This window comes from Taurulus bubalis, assembly GCF_910589615.1.
Source record: "Taurulus bubalis genome assembly, chromosome: 13".
Lineage (NCBI taxonomy): Eukaryota > Metazoa > Chordata > Actinopteri > Perciformes > Cottidae > Taurulus > Taurulus bubalis.
Genome location: NC_136601.1, coordinates 20,796,883 through 20,815,927, shown reverse-complemented (window position 1 = coordinate 20,815,927; position 19,045 = coordinate 20,796,883). Strand labels below are relative to the sequence as shown.

General features: G+C 43.3%; 1 protein-coding gene across 1 annotated transcript; it reads right to left on the bottom strand.

Annotated features, from left to right (window-relative positions):
* Positions 1 to 75: 75 nt before the first annotated feature.
* On the bottom strand, positions 76 to 14,593 carry brd8b (bromodomain containing 8b; the record flags this gene model as incomplete). Its single annotated transcript, XM_079228876.1, has 18 exons — positions 76 to 1,712; positions 5,639 to 5,924; positions 6,037 to 6,105; positions 6,821 to 6,913; positions 7,406 to 7,605; positions 7,689 to 7,726; positions 7,834 to 8,260; positions 8,737 to 8,879; positions 9,076 to 9,169; positions 9,668 to 9,859; positions 10,302 to 10,477; positions 11,093 to 11,157; positions 11,848 to 11,928; positions 12,223 to 12,345; positions 12,475 to 12,524; positions 12,652 to 12,721; positions 13,679 to 13,835; positions 14,575 to 14,593. 18 exons carry the CDS (start codon positions 14,591 to 14,593, stop codon positions 1,653 to 1,655), a joined length of 2,343 nt encoding a protein of 780 aa, XP_079085002.1. The 3' UTR covers positions 76 to 1,652.
* Positions 14,594 to 19,045: the final 4,452 nt, after the last annotated feature.

Genomic DNA, 19,045 nt, shown 5'->3' with positions numbered 1-19,045 from the left:
GCTATATGTACTTCATTATGGGGCTGATGACTTGTACCTAGACTCTAAAGCAAATACGCAACTCCATGGTTTCAATTTAGATCAAATAATCTTTATTTAACAAATGTACAACAGAAGACATGACACATGTATCAGCTACCCAAACACAACTCTACACGATCTATCGCACAGGTACAAAACTTGCCTTTGTACTTAAAGACACATTACAAACATGTTTCTGACGCTTTCTGCATCGCACTCTGCTACATCCTAAGTGAGTTGGGAAGCATCAATACTATTTCAGCAACAACCAACTCCACGTCCTACGTTTCAACACTCAGTGAAACACCAGCGCTTTACGATACAGCCAACTATTTTACAAAGAATACATTTAGTTTTCAGACACTTTCTGATTCTCTACCTTCAAAAGGCAGCTATTGGTTTCCATTCATTTGACGACAACAAGCCGTGGCGTTTGAGGTTAAGATGATCCTTCAGTTTGTTGCTGTTGGGGCTTTCAAGGACACTCTGGCATTTGAAATTGTAAAGTCTGCTGGCAAATGGTGATCTTTTACATGTAAACAAACAATGTGCATTCAACAGTTTCCAGGATAGCTTGCTTGTATTTTGGACTTAAAAAATAATTTCAGATGCACGAGTGTACTTGAATGCAACACGATTGAAACCGGGCACCGCTGTACCGCACAGGATCGGCGATAGAAGGCAACGCACCGTTTACCGTGACTGATTACGTTTCTCAAGCATGTTTTTATTTCCGTTATAAAGTTGATTTACGAAGACCAGTTACATCGTCTCCTTGAATGGAAGCTTCAATAGAGAAGGTCGTGAAACTTCAAACAAATGTAAAGTATATAAAGTTTGCAGTTAATAGGCCGAAATAAGCAAAACCACTGGTAAATGTATCGGCCAGCTGACTGAAAGAAAGCCAGTCTGGTGACAACAGATTTTCTTAATTTAGAAAAACAATCCATTAATGGAAAAAAAAGGTCGGAAAATCCAGTCGTAAAGATTTGTGATACATTTGAAGAACGTTTTAGCAGCGATCACAGACCAACATGCAGGACTAGTAGTTCTGGAAATAGTGGACCTTTACATTATGATTCGCCATGTGGGGGTTGTTGTTGTTGTTGTTGTTGTCTTTCAGCCCATGCTGGCCGGGCACAGCTCGGTGCGGCTCACTCAAACAGATCGGCCAATCAGCTCGTAGTAATGCAGCACGATTCAACGTGATCAACTCTGGCGAGTAGAGCTCGTCCCGCTGTTCAGCATTTGATCCCAAACAAACTTTTGCTGGTGAAAATGTTTTTTCTTTCTTCTTTATCTCTCTCTCTCTCTCTGTCACACTTCTTCACTGCTCCATCTCAGCAGAGGGACGACTCTTTGCTGGTGAAATGATACGTGGGGAAAGTGGAGCGAATCCCCAACGATGCTGCACATAAACCAATCACATGAAGAAGAAGCTCTGTGCAGCCCTCACACACACACCGACAGACGCAACCGTCCACATAGGCCCTGGTCTACGCCAAAGTACAGATAAATAAGTGTGTATACGCACACACACAGAGACTGCACAGTTCCCTTCAGAAAACAACCAAAGTGACCATTTAGTATTCACCTTCTGAGTGACGGTCTCGCTTTCTGAAATCTCAAGACTATTTCTTCATTTTCAGGTCTGCCTCCATGGCACTACGGCGACCCCTAGTGCCTCCGTCCTGCAGCACAGAGACAGACCAGGAGAAAGAGGGTGGGGGAGAAGGAAAGAGACGGAAAAAGAACATTCACATAAGGGTGTTAAGGTCAAAGGTCAGTTGGACAGAGTGACGGGAGGCCCAGCGTCAGACCTCCTCACGCGATTGCGCAAAAAAAAAAAAAACACAGCAAAGTCCACCTCGGAAGGCTTCCTCTCCAAATGAAGAACAGAACAAATAAAAACATGATGGTTGAAATACATAAATAAAAAAAAGAAGGAAGAATTCAAAAGAAAAGAAGGAGAAAAGAAATTAGAACATGCAAAGACACGGACAATCGCACGTAAACAGAAACACACAGGAAACCGGCATGGGGTCATTACCCGAAGGTCGACGGAAGCTTGGGTGATGAAGGGTTACGGGAGCCTGTGTGTGTGTGTGTGTGTGTGTGTGTGTGTGTGTGTGTGTGTGTGTGTGTGTGTGTGTGTGTGTGTGTGTGTGTGTGTGTGTGTGTAGGATATTGTGTCAAAACAGAACTTATAGTTTATGAGGGTGACAAGAACATTGTGTTCAGAGGTGTGTGTGTGTGTGTGTGAGAATCTGCCAGAGAGGAAGAGTGAGAGACAAAGAGGCCTTGAGTTGTGATCGACGCCACACATCGGGTCTTTTTTCGTCTCGTCAGGTTTTTTCTTCTTCTGTGTGAATACATAAGTTTAGTACCTTAGAGGTTGATAAATAATGTCAATAAATACCGGTGTTGTCGATTACAACTGACACTTTACAAGGAAAGAGATTTGTGGATGATGCTGCACATATTTAGAGCGCTTTAAATCCGTAATATTAAAGAAGAGGCGACACCGTAACACTACAGCAAGCCTACTGAGCACCAATCAGGAAAACATGTGAAGCTGTGAGGTTGTTGCTTATCTGTCAAATCTGATCAAAGCGCGCACACGCACACACACACACACACACACACACGATAAATAAAAGATTAATTGTTTCTGCTTGATAATTTTAGGCAGGCGTTTCAGACATGGTGTTACATATTTATTTTAACATGAACACATAACCGTAGTAAACTATCTTCATGCAGCTTCCTGGTGAGAAAACTACGTCAGCGCGACACGGTTTGTAAAAAAACCTCAGCCCTAGTTCTGCTTTTCTGTACTGCAACTTATCAGTCGACATAAACGCCGATGCCAGTACAGTATCGGCCCTTTTATTATCAGTCTGGCTCTACTCATGAGGATTTGTTTCATGCTCCCGGAGAGGAGAAAAAAAACACTGATTGTGTACTTTTTATTTTAAATGAACTATTGGTTTTGAAAACAGTGGTAGCATTGCCAAACATGTTCAAATGGAAACTCTTGAATTGTTTAATATTTACAGTATTAACAGTGGTCCGTTTTAATGGCTCCAATAAGAACTTAACTCCTAGCTTTATTTTGCTTTCTTTAATGCCACTAAAATGTAACTGAACCAGAGAAAGAAAAGAGATGAGAGGTAGAAACAGATGTGTACAGAGTGTGTTTCAACATGTGAGTGTGTGTGTGTGTGTGTGTGTGTGTGTGTGTGCTTTGAGGCGAGCATGTGCGTAGCGTGGCCTGGTTCTGGTGAAATCTGAGGGAGAACCTGAATACTTACAAAGAGAGAGAGAAGGAAAGCAGGAGAGGCCATTGGGACACTGTCCTGTAGGAGGACAAACATTGGAGTGAGAAAGAGAGAGAAAAACACACACACGTGCGTGAGAAAGCAAGTTTCACACAAGTCTGCGTCAAACATGGAAGCGCACCGAGGAACGCGCTGCACACACACACACACACACACACACACACACACACACACACACACACACACACACACACACACACATCGAATATACAGATCGTAAAAAGTGAGACTGCTATACACAGACGTAGACAAACACACCTGAGACAATTAGGCACGAATACAAGCAGGCAAGCACACTCCCATCTTCAAGTCGGCTCACAAACACCATACCACAGTTCCCATCATGGCCACTATGAAAAATATCATGACTTCCATTCAGCCGTAACACTTCCATGGACTACAGACGTGTTTTTTTACTGTTGAGGTAATTCAAGTAATAAAAAGGTTGTGACGGTCTCATTTCAACTCTGCTGTAGAGAAGCCAATCAACAGATTTGTATCATTTTTGGTGGAGCCTTTAAAACATATATATATATTTTTTAACCATTTGCAAAATTCACCCACAAATCTGAATTTCCTGAGAAAATTCCCACATAAACCCCGTCTGGAACGGACATTTCTAAATTCCATGATACTTCAAAAATGCCATGAACTACGGGAACCCTGTTAGACACGCACTCAAGACTGTCACACTCTCTCACACACACACACACACACACACACACACACACACACACACACACACACACACACACACACACACACACACACGTTAGTGAGGAGAGGTGCAGCCAGCATGCAGGACATGAATCAGCAGGGAAGTCGACACGAGAAGTTATTCCACTGAAGCACATTGCAGCGAGACCACCGCACCGAGTTGCCTCAAGTGCTCCGTATGGTCAACGTGTGTGAAGGTGAAACGCAAACACAATGCATGTGATCCGCGCCGAGAGAGACCGGCATCATCTGCTCAGGCACACTTTAACTAATCAGTGAGGAACGAGTCCGACAGCAGGAACCTCGGGAGACATCGAGGAGTTTGGTTCCAAAAGGGTTCGACACAAGTTCTTTAAATTCAGATATGAAAGGATTCGACAGACGTGAAGGTATATTGTTGTTCAATGTAATATCAAAACAGAGAGCCAAACCGTTCCTCCTAGAATTTTAAGCAGTTCAAGTTAGTTTTATTCACATGAGTAGATTGTCCCACATTGATGGAAGGAGATAACACACATGCGATCAACACGTCTTAGGAGCAAGTATACAATCTCTAAATGATACAGCATTAAAAAAAAGAGATATTAGACACAGAGCAGTCAATCCAAAGGCCCCACATTTGTTATACGATGAAGATGATGATGATGATGATGATGATGATCTGCTCAATCCATTCAAATAGTACCAAGGACATCATGGTCAATTAAAACATGTCGAGCATTAGTCAGGTATCTTTTGAGACATATTTTGATAAAATAAAATGAAAAATAAAAAAAGAGAACCACACTGACTGTATGGTCACTTCAACAAATGTGTGACTTGAGTCAACAAGCTACTCTGTGAACAGGCTCTGTGTAACATTCATCCATTCATCCCTCCTGTTCAAGCAATACCAACAGGATCTTTGTTCCTGGATGTTTACCTTTTCATACGACCATTAATGCATCTTCATACATTCTTGTCAGCCAACACTAGAGACCGTCATCAAATTCTAAAGCTGAACAATAAGACATTTTCAAAAGACGCCATTTCATAAATAAAGCTTTTATAACTATACAAATGGGTTAAGTCTTTTTTTCTTTTTTACAAATAACTGTCCCTTTCTTGAGATCACTCCATATACCGGCGCGATTCAAATATATTGTTCCGGGGGCCCCGTTTTCATAAAGCTAAGGGTCCGGGGACATTTCCATGAGCGGTAAATGAATCCACTCCATCTCTCGCTGCGCTGAAGAAACAACGCCATTTTTCTTTTTTGCTAGCATGTATTTAGTATAATTTTGTATATACACTGCAGATCTTTTTCAAACATAAGATAATAAATAACTGTGCTCCCCACCATGGGCACCTGGTTGAGTTTAAATTTAAGGTTCTATTAAAAAAAAGAGGAGAAGTCACGAGAAAGTCTCAGAGCAAAATAGATCAAATAAAATGACATATTTTGACAGATTCCAACACTTACAGTGAAATGTTTGGAGTTGGAAGTTTATCGAGTGCTTGATCAGAATCAGACTTTTAAGGGAATCCTAGTTTGTCCCCCAACAAGTCGCCCAACCCACCTTCTCAGCCGGCTCTCCTGGCTTACGGTTCCCCTCCCTGCCGCGGAGGCTCTTGGCGGAGATGGCGCTCTCCGAGGTCTGCATGATGAGCTGGGTGGCCAGGAACTGCTGGACGTGCTCCAGGACGTCCCGTTGCATCTCCAGCGCCATGTGGTACACGTCGTGGTCCGACGAGTTGTACATGACGGCGTTCTGGAACATCAGCATGATGTCGCGCTGGAACTCGGCCGTGGTGCGGATCACGCCGGACTCAATGTTCTTCTTGATGGCCGACAGGTCCATGGGCCTGGAGCAGGAAGGACGGCGGGAGCCACGAGGGAGATGAGTAAACGTCTGTCAAACGTGCAAATGAGCAGGATTGGGATGAAAAATAAGAGCGAGAGTATGTGTGTTCTTACCTGTGTACGATGCTATGGTAACCAGGGGCGATGTCGTCTGACACAGGCTGCAGGAAGACGCTGGCATACCTGAGAAACAGGAATTCACAAAGTAAAACATGGTTTCCCTATAACTGCTGGGGGAGATGGTTTTAATGCTGTGCTTTGGTTCCAGTAAATTATTTTTTGTGTGTTGAAAAGAAAAATTCAAATTCAATGCTGGTTTGCTCAAAATAATACTCGGAGAAAATAGAGTTCAGTCAAAAATGTAAACTGGTGTTCCACTCTTCATGTGCTGGTTTCACAGATCTTTGGCTGCTATTGGATATTAGCCACGATAAACATTATTATTGTCTCCGCTTCTGTTGAACTTAGGGTTAAGATCAACACAAATATTTTGGTTATAGTATTTGGCCTGTAGCTATTATTGAAGACACCATGGTCAAGTCCTTGTTGTTGTTTCTGGGAATGTGGGGTTTTGATGGCTATACACACAGTGGGGTTCTGTTTTTAGATACAAAATATATGAACGGATTCACTGAACTAAAACAAATTGACTAAGTACAATGGACAATGTACTTTATGGTGCTTTGCCAAAGTGTTTTCGGGGAGTTGAGGTCGCACTGCAGGCAAAGCACTCATGGCCTCAGTGTTTCCTAAATCTGGACGACTCCTATTCTATTCAGCTCATTACAATCAGGACGGTTGGGTGACGACCTTAAAACATGTTACTACTGCTGGAGTGTTTTTGGCCAACAAAGACTTTGATTCATTGCTGAGGTTGCGGCATTCCAAGAAGCTCCACCTGTGGTTGGCTGCGGCTCTCCACACCAGCATGATGGCTTTCTTCCAGATCTTCTGGGCCTGCACTGCCTCCTGGTCCTCACCACATGTAGATCTGACGGAGAGAGAGAGAGAGAGAGACAGAGAGAGAGAGAGAGAGAGAGAGAGAGAGAGAGAGAGAGAGAGAGAGAAGCGAAGACAGAGGGGGAGCGGAGACAGAGGATTGGGAAGTGAATGGAAACAAGAAGCAGAAGAGTGGCACAGAGGCAAGCGGAGACAAAAGCGTCACTGTTAGAATTGTTATGTCAGCAGCATAGCTCAGAGAAATTAAACGGAGTCCTAGTATGATTCAGAGGTCATGACCTGAACGCCCATGACAAACGCAAGCTACGCTAAGGACGCGGCTCTGGATTTAAACAAGCCACTTCCCCACTACATATTACTCATAAACATGGTTACTATGACACAATCACAGCCCTTTTTCTGCAGCCGTGAACACACACACACACACACACACACACACACACACACACACACACACACACACACACACACACACACACACACACACACACACACACACACACACACAGACACAGACACCTACAGCTGGGAAGACGAGGCTGGGCTGCTGGCTAGGGAGTCCGCCGTGTAGCGCTGGGAGGGCGGGCCGTAGCCGTCTTCACTCTCGCTGGCCGCCCGCTCCACCTCCGACAGGTAGGGCCCCTCCCCCTCCCCGCACTCCTCCTTCAGCTCCATCCCTTCTTCTGGGTAGCCCTCGCTCCCCGCCTCCTCCTCCTTCACCTCCTGGGTTCAAGAACACACACACATTGAGTCAAATGACTGTTTAACAAAGGTTGCGTGTGTGCACATGTGCATAGGTGTGTTACCTTGGACTCTTTCCCGGACACAGAGCTGTCCTCAGAGTCTGTGGGACAGAAATGAGAAGAGGATTAGAAAAAAGGAAATACATCAGCAGGGTGTGTGTGTGTGTGTGTGTGTGTGTGTGTGTGTGTGTGTGGTGACATCACCCACCCAGGCACGGCGGGTTGGGCTCCGGCTGGCTCCACTCCTCTCCTTCGCTCTTGACCGTCGCCTCAGTGGCCTCCTTCCCTGCCGCCCCCTCCTCCGTGACCTCGCTTCCTGTTGCACCGTCGTCAGAGGTGACATCACTTCCTGTTACCTCAGGTCCCTCACAGTTTCCCTTGAGCTGTTGTTCTCGTTTGGTTTCCGCTTGATTCTGGGTCTCGGTGCCTGCGGGAGTCGGGGCCGACATCGCGGTCGCATCCCGAGGCTCCGGTGCGGGGTCGGAGTCTTGGACGGCGGGCGCCGGGTCCGAAGCCTTCAGCTCCTGGGTCTCCCAGGGGCCGGGGAGGGTGTGTCCTTCTGAGACCGCCTCTTCACACAAGGAGAGAGCCGCTTCCACTGCTGCCGCATCCAAGGCCTCCACAGAGTCGTCGACCTGGGAAGGACAGAGACCGAAAAGACTGAACCGGTGCAAGCCTGCAAATGTCCGTACTGCGGGACGAATAAAGGATTATCTGATCTTACCTTGTAGCCAGTATTATCTCAAATGTTGTTTTTGTTACATAATGCCTTTTTTCTGCACTCAGAATTCCACACACACGACTACATGACTCTGAAATATTGATTGAGTGAATTTCATACTTCTCAACAAGGAATAAAGCACTCCAGAGGTCACCGACTTGGAAGTGATCATTCAACAAATGAGTGTTACTGTCATGAACAGCAGCAGATCTTCCTTTGGGGTTCAGTAAATAAAGAAATCTGGACCGTAAGTGTGTTTCACTCCTGCAGGTATACTCCTTCACATATTGGTGCAGTAATGTGACTTCTATGAGGTGTCTACTATAACTTTCGTCAGTCATTCACTTACGTCTAACACAATTAAAAAGGCAACCAGACCACAGTGCGCACCTTTTCCTCTATGATAGCAATGATGTCTCCCACTGTCGCCAGGTCCAACTCGTCTCCCATGTAAGTCCCTGCTACAAGGTCCTCTTCTACTAATCCTGCCTCCTCACCGAGCTCCACCTTCACTGCAGCTTCTGCTTCACCTTCTGCAAACACATACACACACAAAGAGTAAATGAGAACACAATGAAAACCTGCAAGGTTATTAATTAATTAATTATTAGGTCGGAGCCCAGTATCTTTATGTCCTGTACACCATGAACAGTGCAGGTCAAGATCCTTTCTCCTCCATGTGAACCACGTGTATCTGTGGGCACCAACAGTTATGCAAAGTGTATTTACCTGTGATGACCTCATGACCAGGTGGTAAGGCGGCGGCTACGGTGACGGTCTGAACTCCGTTGGTGAGGCTTCCAGTCGAGTCTCCCTCCCCAACCTGACACCGACAAATTGTCAATTTAATCCAGCATTGCTATGACTTTTTAGACCCATTGTGGGGGGGAAACATTACAAATATTCATCGACATTTAAATTGAATATTGTAGTCAAATGTCTGTCTGTCTGTCAAAGAAAGTCATCAAAGCAGTGAATGAATGCACGCATATAATTATACAATAAAGATATATGTGGCAATATCCAAAAGACTGCAGGGTAAAATAAGAAAAGTCTTAGAAAGCTGCATAGCCAATCCTCCATATGCTCATGTATATACACACATGCATATGCTTTACCAGCAGCTGTTTCAAATTAATATTGAACAGCCGACATTTCAAGTTTCAGTTTATAGTAGCATTCTATAAATTGGTGTTTACGGGGCATATCTTTTGAGGCGTTTATGACCGAGTCTTGCCTGTTGCCTTGTATGATGTCATATCGTGTTTAATTCCCGGCATTCTTGTAGTTTTGGATGTTTTCGATCTGATCGGGCTCTTACCAGGCGGGGGCTGGCCGTGATGAGGTTGCCTTTTTTCAGCAGTTCCGACAGGAGAGGGGAGGGCGGCGGCGTGGCCTTCTGGGTCAGGAGCCTCTTCTGTGGCGAGTCATCTACTTGAGCCGCCAGGGCTCCGTCTTTGGGCCCCGGGCCTGGAGCATCCGACGCTGGGAGAAACACTCCGACCCCCGGGGCCTGGCAGAGACAAAGAGTCAGTGAGAGCGGTCGGCACAGTGAGCTGAAGTATCTCAACCATCTCCTTCCCCGAGGAGCAGGGAGTGCCAAAAACACCACAGTGTGAGATGATTTTTTCTCCACTGACTCACAATGGGACCAAAAACTAATCGGAGATACAGATGGGCCCTTTTGTGGAGTCTATAGTTCTGAAATCAATGTCAAGATATTAATGAAAACAAACACAGCAGGGACTTTTAATGCATGCGACAGCCTCTAAATCGATTACAGTGAAGCCTGAATTAAACTTCAGTGCAGTGAGTGTGAAATTCCCTTCATAATAAAATAAAGAAAACCGTATACAACATATTTTTCTCTCTGTATTAGCCGTATTCTTGTGGTATCTCATCACTGCTACATAACTACATAAGGCAAACACTGCTCTATTAAAGGATGTTCTTACAACTGAGTGGGTGCTGGTGGTGTTGGTGTCATCGGAGGCCACACCGCCTGTATCCATGGGTGTCGCGGGGACCGAAGAGTCGGCCACAGCGTCCACGGTGGGCGGGCTGGCACCCAGAGGAGAACGGACCGTTATGCTGGGCAGACGCTTAGGCGTGTTTTTCAGCGCCTGACGAGCTGTGAGGGACAGAGAGGATCAGAGAAAGAAAGAATATATCAATCTGTTTAGACTAGTTTTTTTCTTTCTTACAGGAGTTAGAAGAAAAAAACTGCAGCACAGAAATTAAGAGTCATGTCAACCCAAAGCACATCAGAGAAACAGTCACTCTGTCTTAACAAGTAATAAAAACAAACAGTCCAAGTAGAGGGCAGAGAAAAGTATTCAGGTAGATTTGTTGTATATAGACTGGGAAAGCCCTGACTGGAATATACATTTTTACATATTACTTCACACTACTTGTTATACATAGATTGCCCTTAATCCTTAACATAAAGAGCAATGGACAGTACACAGTATAACCGTCATTAAACCACACAACACTGCGATTGCTATGAAGTTCATGAAACGTTTATCTCGGCAAAATAGAGCTCACACCTTGAAAAACAGACGTGTGGTTCAGAGCAGTGTGTTTGATGAGACTTTAAACTCCGTATGGCAGCATGCCGGGTCATGTGAGGGGAATGTGTGGCAACACCCGCCACAGAGATAACCAAGACGTTCTCTGCCAATACTCACGTGATCCGAGACATTTAGATTTCCTGATGCAGGTCAACAGTGCAGACTGAACCTACCTTGGAACGCTGTTTCTGTGGCTTTCCTCTTCTGTTCTGCTTCCTCCTCAGCCTGCTTCTTCTTTCTGTGTTTGGGAGAAAGAAAGAAAATCACAGTTTAATAGAATAATAGAAAAAGGTAAAGAGGTTGGACTGAACCCTCTCCCATGCTTTATAGTGATAACTGTTGGCATGTTCTCTCATTCACTCCCCTCAATATAACTAGACACTCAGTACTTCACTCTACCGTGAGCCGTGAATGAAGACTTCTAACACTCTTTTGGTGTCATCACCGACAGATGCTGAGTAACACGGTTCATTTTAACATCTATGAAAAGCAACGCTCTGCATTATGGGATTGACAGAAAGTGGTAAATGTGCACTACTTTTTTTTTGTTCCAGTGTTGAGTTTTTGAGAAGCACTTACACACTCAGAATATAGACGGTCATAAAAAAAAATGGCACAGGGTAAATGTAGTGCACTATATATTAAATTAGAGGGGCTTTCAGATACGGCCCGACTAGACAGCTATCTGTTCAAGAGAAACATGTAGCATGTAATGTGGCGCATATCCACACGCTAGAGCAGCATTAAGGCCAAGAAGTTATGGGAATTCTCTGTGGCAAATTTCTGTCACGGTGGTGTTGAATACAAAGCTGAGTGACCCTCAAAGTCCAAAAGAAATGAATTAGCTTTTTTTGTAACCGTTTTTCTATGCCATGCATATCTTGTTCTGTAAAATGTTATCAAACAGAAGAACTGATAAGAGTCTCACAGTGTGATCTCTGCCCACAGCTCCTTCAGCTGGGAGTCCATGTGACCCATCTGTATCAGATCCATATCCTTCTTCAACTTCCTGCAGGACAGAAAATACAGCGGGGTTAAAGATCATGACACGCAATCAAATGTATTTTAACTTATTGTATTTTAAAACTTAAACTTTATTATGTTTAACATATTTTACATAAATACATGAAATGTTGTCTCTGCATTTAACCCATCCTTAGCAATTTAGGAGCAGTGTCCTGCTGTGAAGCGCCCGGGGAGCAGCTGGGGGTTCAGTGTCTTGCTCAAGGAACTACGGGACCAGGGATCGAACCGACTACCTTGCGGTTGCAGGTCGACCACTCTACCCCAAGTGTGTATGTACCTGTACTGCTCTTGTGTGTCTCGCAGCAGTTTTTTCAGTTCCTCTATCCTCTCTGTAGTCAGCCTACGCACGATGACATCTTCAATGGTTTCGACCACCTCACCCTTCTCACCACGCTTACGCCTGCAGTATAGGAGGGCAAAAGCGCTTTAGGTTAACTCACACCATATTTGACCTTCGTTCACCAACAAAAGTGTCGACACATTACTAGAATTCTGAGGTGTTTGGCTACGTCTGTGTTAGAGTACTGACTTGGGTGCTTCTGTGGCCTCTAGCAGCTCGGAGTATTGTGAGGCACAGTGCTGAGAAACAGAGAGAAAGCTTGTTATACTGAGGAGCATTTTGGCCACAGCCTGAGTAGAACTCGGAATAGTAACCTGCTCAAAAGACATGAAGAGAAAATGATTTTTAGGTTTGTAGATGTCTTACCTTCTGTGAGAACCAGTCAGGTGGACGGCCAGGCTCTGAGAACGGCTTGATGGCTCTACTTACAGACACCCTGGAAGACAGAGAAATTCCTCAGAAACAACACACGTTGAGAAAACAATCTGGAAATAAATTAATGTGGAAACTGAAGAAATGCATTCAAATTGGGAATAAATGAGGATGAAAGTTAAGAGCTGTGTGAAGTGAAAGTTAAAAGTCACATTCATATGAGCATTGGCAGTTTATAGAGAACATAAAATGGTGAGCAGCAATATGCCAGTAGCTGTCAAAAGGAATCTTATTTCAATAAATGGGTTACACTGATACATTGTTGTTGTTGTTTTAATACACAGGTAGATATCGGTCTTCTCTTACAAACTGCTTATTAGTTGCCTAAATCTGACCCCTAGTGGTGAAACTTGAGACTAACAGATGTAACAGGAAACACTACTGTGTCCTAAAAGATGGACATAACCAGATGATGTATGGAAGCTAATATGCTTTTACTTTTCCTTTAGCTGACGCTTTCATCCCAAGCGACTTACAATAAGTGCATTCAACCATGAGTACAAACTCAGAACAACAAGAATCAAGAAAGTACAATTTCCCTCAATAAAGTTAAACTACAAAGTGCTATCAGTAAGTGCCATTTAAGTGCTACTAAAGTGCTACTACGGGGTCCTTATTCAAGGTGTAGTCGAAAAATATGTGTTTTTGCTCTTTTACAAGCCTTTTACACAAAGTAAATCTAAGTGTGTATAAGCAGGAATACATACATGGCAGCTTCTTAAATTATCATTATATATAATATAATGGAGAAAGTAGGCACTTTATATTCTATGCCATATAAATGTGTGCACAGCTAACACAACACTCTTTTATGCGTCTTCTTCTGGCATTACTTTTGCCCCAGCTGCCCACATATGGATGGGCTCATATAACCGACAGACATCTACCTGTTTTCTGATGTACTATGGTTTGTGAATGACACAAGGAATGACTAAATATATTGAGTAGGTCTGTTTCTTACCAGTTTTGGTCACCACTCCTCATAACAGAGGAGGCCAGGCACAGTTTCTCCCTGACGGACCAGGGCTCCGTGGGTCCCACATTCAGGATCTTGTGTTCTGTGAAGACAAAGTGCAGATAGACATCACGACTCGTCCAAGGTTCCTGGCAGCTTGTTGCTATTGGACACAAACGCTTGGTGTCAGGGCACAAACAAAGAGCAATTAAAGTCCACATAGCGCGGATGAAAACAGATGCTTCAATGAGAGACATTGCCCTCAGAGTTAATAAATTAAGCTGTCGTTTATGTTTCTAGTTAACAAACTGTCATATTAGGTAACTTCACGTTATGTGTTTTGGTTTGTTTTCCCGGGGGGGATTTATTTATGGTTACACACAGTTACTCCTAATGGCACCCTTTCCCCACCCATACAACCCAATTAACCAGACGGGCTGTAATTTATTAATGATATAAACATGAAACCGTCTTTTTTTTATTTTCCTGTTTGTCAACGTTAGCTAGCTAGCTACTGCTAGCTACATTGTTTACAGTAATGTGCTAGCTTGAGGATGCTTCTGGCACTTCGTTTCTTTTCGTACAAGTATCGGAGCTTAAATGCAACATCTACAAGTAATTACAATGACACAGAAGCCATAATAACATATACACATAACAAATACACTTAGCGTTTGATAAAAAATCTCAACAGTAGCGTTGACGTTAGCTTAGCAGCGGTGATGGCGGGGGACACATTCACGGGACACACACACAGCTACGCGGTGTAACGGCTTTTCATGCAACAAACCCGACTTGGTTCGACCAAACTCAATTAACTGCAATGTTTGGAGTGTGTTCGCTGATATATTTGTTATGCAATGTGGAAGAAAACCGAGAAAGATTTGGGAAATATTACTCACTGCCGATACCGCTCGCCATTTCTTTTGTGATAAGGCCGTGAGCACAACTTCCGCCGGACAGATTTCAGTGGTGCACCAATGTTACGGTTAAAAAAAAGGCATAAATACTCAGACTGCAGTCAGTACAGTAGAACAGAATGGCTAAAAGTGCCCGTTTGAGTGAGTTTTAAAAATAGTTCAAGCCTAGTCAAGAAAAGGTTGATATGAGGTTTGTAGTGTATGTTATGTTTATACGTATTAGGTACTACACATATTAGCTGCTGTCTCCCCTGTGTTAAATGGGAGTGAAAACCCCAACCACTGCACCAGAAGTGTCTCACAAGCAGATACTTATTGTTCCTTTGCAAGAACAATGACCAAAGAAAAACATTGTTGTGAGCAGGGCTGTCAGTTTTTTTTGACATACTCAGAATCAGAATCAGAACCATTTATTGCCAAGTAAGTTTACACATACAAGAAATTTGAATTTGAATAAACATTTAGCGATAAGCATAAAACAGAGTGCAATAAAAAGGGAGCATGAATATTTACAATTGGGTGTACTGAATATTTACAGTTTGATATGCAGAAAATACAAATTAAAGTTAAAATAAAAATGAAGTGCACGGAATGAAGTGATTATGTGAACGTGACAAGTGTAAAGTAAAGTGACAAGATTTAAATATAAATATGAGGTGTGGAGGGATGTGCGGGGGAGTGAACGGTACGGGATAGTCCTGGGGGTGACAGGGTCAGTCAGTGGGGGACCCGGGCTCTGTTGATGAAAAAAACTGTTAGTGTATCGTGTGGTCTTGGTCCTGATGGACCTCAGCCTCCTGCCAGAGGGAAGGGACTCCAACATGTCCAGGGTGAGAGGGGTCAGCTACAATCTTTCTCGCCCGCTTCAGAGTCCTGGAGGGATGGCAGATTAGAGCCGATCACCCTCTCAGCAGAGCGGATGATGCGCTGCAGCCTGCCCTTGTCCTTGGCAGAGGCTGCAGCGTACCAGACGGTGATGGAGGAGCAGAGGATGGACTCAACGATGGCAGTGTAGAAGTGCACCATCATAGTCTTTGGCAGGTTGAATTTCTTCAGCTGCCTCAGGAAGAACATCCTCTGCTGGGCCTTCTTAGTGATGGAGCTGATGTTCAGCTCCCACTTGAGGTCCTGGGTTAGGATGGAGCCCAGGAAGAGGAAGGACTCCACAGCGTCGACGGGGGAGTCACACAGGGGGAGAGGGGCGGGTTGGGCTGCGTTCTTCCTGACATCCACAACCATCTCCACTGTCTTCAGAGGAGACTGAAGTCAGGAGTGGAAGTTACCCATCGCAACTCTACCCCATTAATACTTTTTGGGGCCGACACCAACAAAAAAAGTGAATTCTTCTGATGTATTTTTGTTTTTATGCATTTAAATGAAAAAAGTCTTATTTTATATAAATATATATTTTATATACATTGTCAGGAATATAATTCTGGGGTTGACATACATCATCGTTTTTAATGCATATGATCTTGTTTAATTTATTGTTTGCTTTAGCTAAACACACTTACATGTAGAGTCTAATACACATCAGAATCAACAACAACAAAGCCATGTGTGTTTGTGAAATACAGACATCTCCATAATTTATTAGAATCCCTAAATGTCCGGAAACAATACCTGGGACACGGCCTTTGCCTTGGTTGTGAATTGTAATCACATGTAGGCCATCTGAGAAGAACTGAACGTGTTTAAGTAACTAACTGCCGTTCAAGGTTTTATTGTCATTTCACAACACATTAGTAGTCCCCTCCAGTCTAAAAACATACAATGTATATAAAGTTATCTTCAAATATTGGAATTAGAATAAAATATTAACTATATAATTAACTATAAAAAAGTTGCATTTAAAAGAAATAAAAAAGAACCCTAAATTATTTTTGCAAGGGATATACACAACATGTGTAATAACATTCAAGCGTCTTGAATTATAGTGTAATGTAGACAGTGTTAACGTGGGCATGAGGATAGTGCAAAGGGTAGCGGTGGGGAAGTGTCGCCTACAACACCAGCACAACAGAAAGATCCACGTCAAGCGCGGAGGATGAGGCGTTACATGTGTATACAAATGTCTCACATGTGTGGAAGAACCTACATCAGGGTCACAAAGTGGACATATTCTGGAGAGTGAAATAAATGGTGGCAGCTGAACGAGACTTCCATTACACCGGAGTGATGATCGGGACAGATCCGATTACCTGAAGGGAAGATTCATTGATTGGCAGAGATGTCTGATAACATGTGATGTGTTGATTAAAAAAAAACATAGCAATTCAAGGACAAAAGTGTAGCTTCAGCTTTCTGAAGTAAACCGTAACAAAGTTAGTCATTGCATGCCAGCTCGGACAAAACGCTGTAACATGTGAACTCTGTGTTTTTTTTATTTATACAAATTGGTTTACCGTGTTTCTCAAAAGCAAAAATATGAAACCATGTTTTTTCCCTCAGCTCCATTTAGACTCGTGTCAAAATCCATCATCTGGTGACTTATTCACAGTATCATGACTCTCCGTTCAAACTGTAGACTTTCTGGGGACCAGTCAGTCCATTAAGAGAGACGATGAAATGAGACCATTCACGACAGTTTAAATATTGGCAGTCTTTATTTCAACAAGACTAAGAAATGTTGTTTAATATACATTTTCTCTTACAATTTAACATCTATCTCATCTTGTTTTTTTCCATAACATTTAGGAGATACTCTGACAAGTAAAAATCTGATGTACTGTTATGGCCTCTTTTAGAGACATCTAAACCGGCTGCTCTTTATTTACACTTTTATTTCTTTATTCTTCTCACTCTCTCCTCAGAAAGAGAGTCCTTTCTTCTGTTCTCGTGGGCCAAAGGCTGATGGAAGGTTTTTTCAACACCTGTCCAACTCAACTTTTTACGTCGCTAGACAGAAAGTTGCTCTGTGGATCAAATGAACAACATCCAGCAGCCGGGCCAACTCCCTGCCAGCTGGAAGATGTTGCCGCCCCGGCCCGCAAGCACAGACATTTACCGTCATCACCCAGACACATTTCCTCCCGCCCTCAGAAAGTTGGGTTTCTTCACACTCGACACATCTCTTCCACGTGACGCCAACACACGCACGAGCCCTGGTGGACATGCTGGCGGACCACAAACACCAGGAGAACTGAATTGAAGCGGTCGCCCGCGGAGGCAAAAGCCGCTCCGCTATCTTACATCAAAGCGGCAGTACGTCTACGTGGGTTTCTTTGTCGTTCCTTTAAAGTCAGATTCTTAATATTGGTGCCCTCATTGATTTGGAAGCCTGTTTAGTTGGTAACGTCACTTTTGTTTTGAAGAAAACTTTCATGGAAGCTTACAATCAACCTGTCAATTTCAAAAAGGCGAACAAGAGGCACAGAAGTTGTGTCCAGTAGTTACCGTCCGTCTCACCTGCAGCCAAATGTTTCAGACCTGCAGACACATGTGAAACATGCGGAACCATTCCAATTTTCACAAAATGCATATTCAAAGCCTCCCAACTCTGATCAATTCAAATCAATTACTCTCTTTCACCCATGTTTTGCATATGGAAACATTTTGAATACTGTATCTTGGACCATCTATGTTGGTTCTAAAAGCATGTTTACAAGGACGTTAGAAGACATGCATAAGTTACTGTACAGACGCTACATGCAGCGTCGTTTTAGAGATGAAATGGAGCTAATGCAACTTACAGACCCGGTTATAACATTAGAAGATATAGAAAACCTTATGTTGTGCTTGTCAGCTGGTAACGACGTACTCAAACACCCTGCAGGGAATAGGAGCACGTAATGGATACAAATCATCAACATCTACATTCTTTCTTTTTTACCTCAAGAAGTTGCTAATAATGTACCAAGGTAAAAAAGAAAAAAAAAAAAGAATTCAGGCACCATTACTTTGCATTCATTTTGGTAGCACTGGTGACACAAGTTTAACATTCCACCTCAAGTTGAAATGATGAGAACGTAGGAATGAGGGTAGGTAGATCAAATGGTCCAGAGTCCGTTCACACGGTCACGAGGCACGAGTGTGTTATGGGACCGGGGATGTGGGCGACAAAGAAAAGAAGCACCAAAAAATAAAAACTGTGCATTGACCAAAAAAAGCCCCCGATATCTGTGCACATTGTCCTCTTCCACCACCTAAACTAGCAGTAAAATCCACTGTAGTACCTAATATATATCTTCATACCAAAAATAGCTAAACATTACAACACCTCTTCGACACAAAACCCTGTATTAAAATAATCTTTTTTCTTGATTTCATTTGATCAAAGCACTGTCTTTTGTTCCTCTCTTCTCGCTTTATGAACGTACGTGTTGCCACCTTCTCTTTTTAAACAAGACTGTGTAGAGTCAGATCCTCTGTGCTGAACTGAGCTTACAGTACCAAAACAAAACAAAAAAGGGGCATTCAGGACTTGTCAGCTCTGCCTTCTTTAGGGTTAATG